Source organism: Mastomys coucha, unplaced genomic scaffold (assembly GCF_008632895.1).
Source record: "Mastomys coucha isolate ucsf_1 unplaced genomic scaffold, UCSF_Mcou_1 pScaffold6, whole genome shotgun sequence".
NCBI lineage: Eukaryota > Metazoa > Chordata > Mammalia > Rodentia > Muridae > Mastomys > Mastomys coucha.
This window is the reverse complement of record NW_022196912.1, coordinates 66254359-66261548: the sequence shown is the minus strand read 5'-3', so window position 1 is coordinate 66261548 and position 7190 is coordinate 66254359. Positions and strand designations below refer to the sequence as shown.

Sequence of the window (7190 nt, the reverse complement as noted above, 5' to 3'; positions counted from 1 at the left end):
TTGAGACAGTGTTTCTCTGTATAGCTATCCTGGAACTCACTCTGTAGACCAGGCTGGGCTCGATCTCAGAAACCCTTGGCTCAATTGTTAAGAGACTTTGTTATGCAATCATCAGGAATGGAGTTCAGATCCTAGAACCCACGTAACAAGCAAACTGCACATGCCTACAACTCCAGTCCAGGAGGATGGAGACATGAGGCGGACTAGGAGAAGTTTATAGAGAGACCCTGCCTCAAAGAAGTAGGTAGAGACTGACAGAGGACCCTGACCACCTCTTCTGGCCTGTACTCACACACAGATTTGTACACATGTACACACCTATCTGAGGAAAAACCACCAAATTGACAAAATGGTTATTTGACAAGGGGACAGAAGACAGAGGTAATAGGCTAGAAACATACTGCACTTTCTACATTTAAAACAGGAACATTAAGAATTTTATAGCCATATATATCTATGTCCAAGTTGACAATAATCAATAAAAATTAAAAACTAAAGCTTGAAAGGAAATACTCAGTTTACAGTACTACCCAGAGACTAATCATATTAGGACTGTGAATCTCTGTACAAAAGAAAACAACTTCATTTTGACAGCATGTTACTGGTTCTGAGACTGCTGTTTATGAAATGTTGAATAAATCAAGCCAGTAATTATTGTGTTCTCATAATTCCCCAGTATCCGTTTAAAAAAGGTTTCTTTTTGTGTATATGGATAGCTTTGCCTAAATGTATATCTGTGCACCATGTGAATAGAGTGCCCAGAGGCCAGAAGAGGATGTTAGATGGGGTTTAGAGGCCATGTATTACTGGGAACCAAACCTGTGTTCTTGGCAAGAACAGCTAGTGTTCTTGGCTGCTGAGCCATTTCTCTAGCCTGGTTGTCAAGCAGGGACTTCTACAGCGATCAGATAGCAGACATTGACATTATGATTTACAACAGTAGCAAAATTACAGTTAAGAAGTAGCAATTAAGTAAGTTTAAAGTTGTGGGTCAGCACAACATGAAGAACTGTGTTAAAGGCTCGGAGCATCAAGAAGGTGGAAAACCACTGCGTTAGCCCATAATTCTACATTATCCTCAAGTATTAGGATTCACTTGAGATTACTGACCAGATATGACAGCATGTATTTGCTGTTTTAGCACTTGGGACGTGCAGAAGGCATAACACAGGTCAAAGTCATCCTTAGCTTGGAAGACAGCCTGGTTTTTTTAGAAAAAAAAAAAAAAAAAAGAAAATGTAGCTACAGCCAAATGTATTTGGTTCCTATTTAGCCAACAGATGGCGGGTGTTCAATACCAACTACATGAGTGAGTAGAGATAGTTCAAACGGTTACCAAGTGAGGTTTTATTAGGAAAAAGATTATTAATGACGAAGTGTTGATGTCCTCCCTGAGGAACCCTGTTGTGTACTTCTGGACAGAATTACAACAGACCTCATTCAGGAGAGGTTAACATTTAAAGTATTTGATATAGTATTCATATTCTCTGAAACTAAACATATGTATTTATTGCCAAATAAATATTTAATAGAATCTGAAACAGAGAAATAAGCAACTTACCTCTCAAAAGGTGCTTTGACTCTCTTAATTACATGGTAAAAAAGGATGTCTTTTACCAACATGTATTTGTCACTTAATGATGTCATAAGTCTTAAACATCCACTAAACTCTAGGTAGTTATAGTATTCATTTATTACCGACTTTAAAATGTTTAAATCAGCTGCAGTATCTATCTGTAACAGGAAAAATATACTGTTACCCATTTATTCTCAGTGATTGCTACAATTCTAATGATACACATTCTATATTCAATTTTATATAATAAAAAAAAACTTTTTTATGTGTGTGTGGCATGTGCTTGTAAGAGCAGGTGCCTGTAGAGTGGTTGAGAGCTGCCTGACATGCATGCACACTGGGATCTAATTTGGATCTTCTGCCAAAAGCAGTATCATCTCTTTTCTTGAGACTTAACTACACAGTCCCTTGGCTGGCTTGGAATTCTCTGTGCAGACCAGGCTGACCATGAATTACAGGATCCGCATGTTTCTGTCATCTAAGTGCTGGGATTAAAGGTATGTCACACTGCTCCAGGTCGCTCACTGTATGCACTCGTAACTGTGAACTCTATCTCCAGTCCTATATTCAATTCTTTAGTAAAACAGAGTAAAATAAAATTATGCCAAGAAATAAGAGATATCCATTTTCCATCCTAGACACTACAGGATTAAAAAAGAAAGCCAATTCCCACAGATTCCCCTCGGGCATCTACCTCTGCACCATGGCATGAAGGCATACCACACCCAGAAAATCCTGCAGACTATAATTTGCTGGTCCCCACTCTAAAATCTAGCCTAACATTCATCTCTAGTTATCTGACTTTAATGTTCCTTTTTGGTGGTTGTTGTTTTTAAAACAGGTCTCACTGGGCAGTTCAGGTTAGCCTTGAAGTCTTAAATTGACATTTATACAGGTGTGTTCATGCCCAGCTATATTGGTTTCTGAATTGGTTCTGAACGCTTTGGATACATATAACTTATACTAAAATATAACTAGAATGTAGTTTATATTTTAGCAAACAGATATGCTTCTTACCTTGATTATCATCTGTGCCACATCAAGGTCTGACACATCATCCAAAGTTGGTAGAGTATTCTCTGGCCCATAAGCAAGGCACTTAAACAAGGTTTCAGAAAGGAAACCAGGTGAAGGACCGCCATGAACTAAAGAAACCGCAAGCATTTTGCCAACTTCATAGTAAAGATTCTCTTTCACAGCTGTAAATACAGATAAAAATAAACTATAGAAGACAAACAATTTAAAATGAACACATACAGCTAGAAATTTTAAAATTTAAACATTTGTAAAATAACCATGAGAAGCTACCTGTATATAGACCTTCGCTAGAAATCTATTTTAAAACATCCCACTTGGCTAGAAATAACACAATGTAAAACAAAATGTAAATCTCTGGAAAAAGAAACCATGTATGACCAGGGGCTGGAGTTATGACACTGGCAGAAGACATGGATTCTGTCCCCAGTCCCTACACAGTAGCACCCAATCACCTCCAACTCTAATCCAGGGAGATCTGCTGCCCTTTCCTGACCTCTGCAGGCAACAGGCACAGAAGTGGTGCGCAAACACACACGCAAACAAAATACTCATTCACATGAGAGAATCTGTGAAAATGTGATTATAATTAATCGTATCTCAGTAAATGTATATCCCTTGGCTTACTTTTGTCTGTTATTGAGTAAATATACACATAGTTGTGTTACTACTTTTCCCAAGTTCTATATTGTAAAATTTTCTAACTTTATTCAAAACAGGCTTAAACCAGAGCTAATTAACACATTCATTAGAATAGAACGTACTACAGTACAAAGCACCCTTTCCTACTGGCTATCCAGGTTCTGAGACACACTGAACTATGAGACATGTTGCAGTCACTATCATCTTACATATTCTGGCTCAACCAAACTCATGACCTGAGCGGATCTGTGCACACATATGGTAGTAGTGAATCGAAGCATATGAGCATTTTTAAGGCTGTTGTTATATATCATCATCTTACAAAAAGGGGAATTTACACAACACTACATGTTAGCATACCACACTCACAGCTTCAAACACTTAAAAAAAGTTATTAAAAATGTTTTAGCAGTAACTATGATAGGCAAGAAAGCTATGTAAATGTTAGTTTATAATTATGCTAGCTCTTCAAAACAATTACTAAGTAACATTTAGAATATTACACCTTCATTAATAATCTTATTTACAGCTAGATTTTCCAGCTGGTGGTGGTGGTGGAAACCTATATCCAGGAAGGGTAATTCATCATGAAAGTGAGTGCCAATACACAGATATATACAGACTTAAATTCAGATCTTATAGCTTACATTTCTGTGGTTTCCACTCACTATGCCAAAGCTACCTTGAGTAACAACTAATCATTTGGGAAGGCATTAGAGAGGGGGTGGAACTAAGTTGTTTATAAATAGAAAAAAAATATGCTTCAGGCAATAATAAAGGAAGAAATTAAAATGCAATAAATCTCCTTATTCTTTTTCAATTTCCTTGTAAGAAAAAACTCCTAGAAAAAACCCCAAGTTACCCATTGTTTTCAAGTGTTTACTCAACCAAAATAGATCTTTACTTAAATATAGAAAGGCACATATGAGATTGTTAAAAGAAAACCCTGTATACCAAGGCTAGAGCAGTAGCCCACACTTGCCTCATTCCTGAGACATAGTGCATTAAAAAAGAGAGTTAGGCATAAATCATAAAACAAATTTAACATAAAGTCCATGTTATAAAAAAACACAAAGTGCTTAATAATAATGAACATGCCTTCAATCCCATTTGTGAGGCAGAAGTAGCCTGAACTCTTAAGTTCAAGATCAGCCTGGTCTACAGAGCAAGTTCCAGGTTAGCCAAGGCTATACAGAGAAACCCAGTCTCAAAAATCTAAGAAGAATGAACAAAAGCCCAAATAACTATCCATTTCACCTGGTGATGTGAGTCAATGAAGTTCAAGAAAATACCAAGTCTAAATAAACCTATTTAATTATGAAATCATTAAGCATACTACTATAGTACAGATATAAGAATTATGTTTTAAGTATGAGCCTGCATAATTAAACTGTGTAAGAGTTCAGATGCCCAAGGAAGGCAAAGCTGTTGGATGCCCTAAAGCTGGAGTTGTGAGCTTCTTAATGTGAGAACTGCAAATTGAGCTTGGGTCATTTCAAGCACAGCAAGCAATCCTAACCAAGTCATTTCTCCGAACCCAGATATACATCAGTCTTTACTTTTACAAGTATCAATTTCTCATTCATCAACAAATGTAAATTATTTATTCCAGATATACCTAAAGAATATTCAAACCAAGTACCTTGTTTTTGGCTACACATGCATGCTACCTTCAGTGTGTATAATAAAAAAAATAATTACCTTGAGAATTTAGAGACAAGTTCTTTGCCAAGGACCCTTCAAACACTGATGAATTCTCAAGATGGTGCATTAAGTGACTCAGAAATTCCTGCTTTGATCCAAGATGCTTGCTTCCAACCTCATCATTGCCATTAACATACACTACTTCAATGGAGTATGAAGGGTTAAACTTCTGGCTCTGGAACTGCTCTAAGGCACTCCTCCACACATTGGCTTTGTTGATGTGTAATTTCTTAGCTCTCTTTTTAATTTGGAATCCTAACTCTATCAATATTGTTGAAATGTCTCTCCTAAATTTGCTGCCTTGCCTATAAAATACAGATTTGAATAAAGAACATTAAAGGAGTTTATGTGAAACAGCAGTTACAGAACATTAAGTTATAGGTTTGTTTGTTTTGTTCAGTTTTTAATTTTTAAATGATACTATTTTTTATAATACTGGAACCAAAACCAAAAACATTTATCTGATTATCTACTTTTAAATTCACCCATTATAACTATCTACAAACTTATGATCATTTACAGCAATGTTGAAGATTATTTGACTGTCTAGTATGGACTCAGATTTAAGGGTATAATGTTTGAATTCTTGCTTCCTTCCTTGCCAATAACTAAAACAATTATCTATAATGAAGCTTTAACGGCTAATACAGCTAATATTATTAACAAATTTACATTACCTTAAATATCTTTTAGTCTAGACAATCTAGATCAACAGTTCTTAAAGTGGGGTCCTAGAGCAATAGCATCATCTACGAACTAGTTACAAATGCACATCCTTGAGACCCAGGTCCACCTGCACAATCAGGATGTGTACTAACATCCATGAGTCACATGAGTTAGCTTTTTCCTGCCTCAGGTTTTCCATCAGCAGGTGATGTAATGGACTCAATGTACACAGATCATCTTTCTGTAACAGTCTTACCCCAAACACTGCACACACATTTTATTGTAACAGTTGTGTTCTTACTCCTTAAGAATGTTAATGTTGCTCTTCAAGCATATGACTGGACATTAAAACAGAAACAAGCAATCAAGTTTCTCTAGTGCAACATCTTTGGAAATCTAAACATCAAAATTATTTTTCAAACTATATGAATATAAGACAATGAACCATTTTAATATAAAAGTACTTTAACAATTTATTATAAAGTTAGTTTTTCAGTTGAATTAGTAATTCACTTTTTTGGCAAGTATCTAATATTCTACTTTTCTGCAAACAGAATTATGAAATATTTTCAAAAAATCCCTTTCTTGTATTTTAAAGCCTTTTTTACAACAAAGAACTTCATGCACAGTTACATTTTTCTACAGTGCAAAGTAAGACTCCAACTTTTTTCTGGTTGTGCAAAGTTAAAAATCATAACCATAAAAACATACCTGATAAAATATAAAACTTAATTCTAGTTTTTTTTTAATGTTTATGCATGATTATAAGAATTACTTAGTTTAGAGCTTTGTGGAAGTAAAAATAAGCACAATAATATTTACAGGTAAGACTTGAGTTTCTAAAGGCAAAGAGCTGATTTTTTTTTTTTTTTTTTGGTTTTTCGAGACAGGGTTTCTCTGTATAGCCCTGGCTGTCCTGGAGCTCACTTTGTAGACCAGGCTGGCTTCAAACTCAGAAATCCGCCTGCCTCTGCCTCCCAAGTGCTGGGATTAAAGACGTGCACCACTACCGCCAGGCAAGAGCTGACATTTAAAGCTCCTGATGTTGACTACATATAAAGCAAGCAATGGGTTACAGCATAAAAAAACAACCTTTGTGTTAAACAGGACTCTTTTTCTAGAAGGACATGTTGTGCTTGGGAACTGAATTTCTTGTTTAGTCTGGAATTAAGTAATGTTGTAAAGATATTTTCTATAATAGTTTCTTTAAAACTATTTGTCCTATGGCTCGGTATAGAAGACTAACACTCCAGTTGATTGAAGTAGCCTGCTAGTTTGTGTTTCCCCCGTTCCCTCCCTTCACTCCTCCTCCTCACTTCCTCCCTTCCTTTAGGATACAGATTCTCATGTCTCAGGCTGGTCTCCAATTCAAACTATAGCTATGTGACCACTCCCAGCTACTTTATTTCCTCCTGCCTTTCCCTGCCTTCATGTATCCCATGTTGGGTCCTAGAGTTTGAAAATTCATTCTTCTAAACAATTGCATGATCAGCCAATAATAGCCCATGTCTGATTGGAATTTGAAGTCAAAACTTTCTTCAAAGTGATTTTGTTTTTTCTAAAATTT

At 36.0% G+C, this 7190-nt stretch overlaps 1 protein-coding gene across 5 annotated transcripts in view; it reads right to left on the bottom strand.

Annotated features, from left to right (window-relative positions):
• G2e3 (G2/M-phase specific E3 ubiquitin protein ligase) overlaps nt 1-7190 on the bottom strand; it is a 34431-nt gene that overhangs the window by 5005 nt on the left and 22236 nt on the right. For all 5 annotated transcript variants that reach the window (XM_031356965.1, XM_031356963.1, XM_031356966.1 and 2 more), the window contains exons 11-13: nt 4955-5262; nt 2594-2775; nt 1562-1734 (exon numbers count right to left, since the gene is read on the bottom strand). In XM_031356965.1, coding sequence (XP_031212825.1) covers nt 1562-1734; nt 2594-2775; nt 4955-5262 — 663 coding nt within the window. The remainder of the gene's footprint in view (nt 1-1561; nt 1735-2593; nt 2776-4954; nt 5263-7190) is intronic.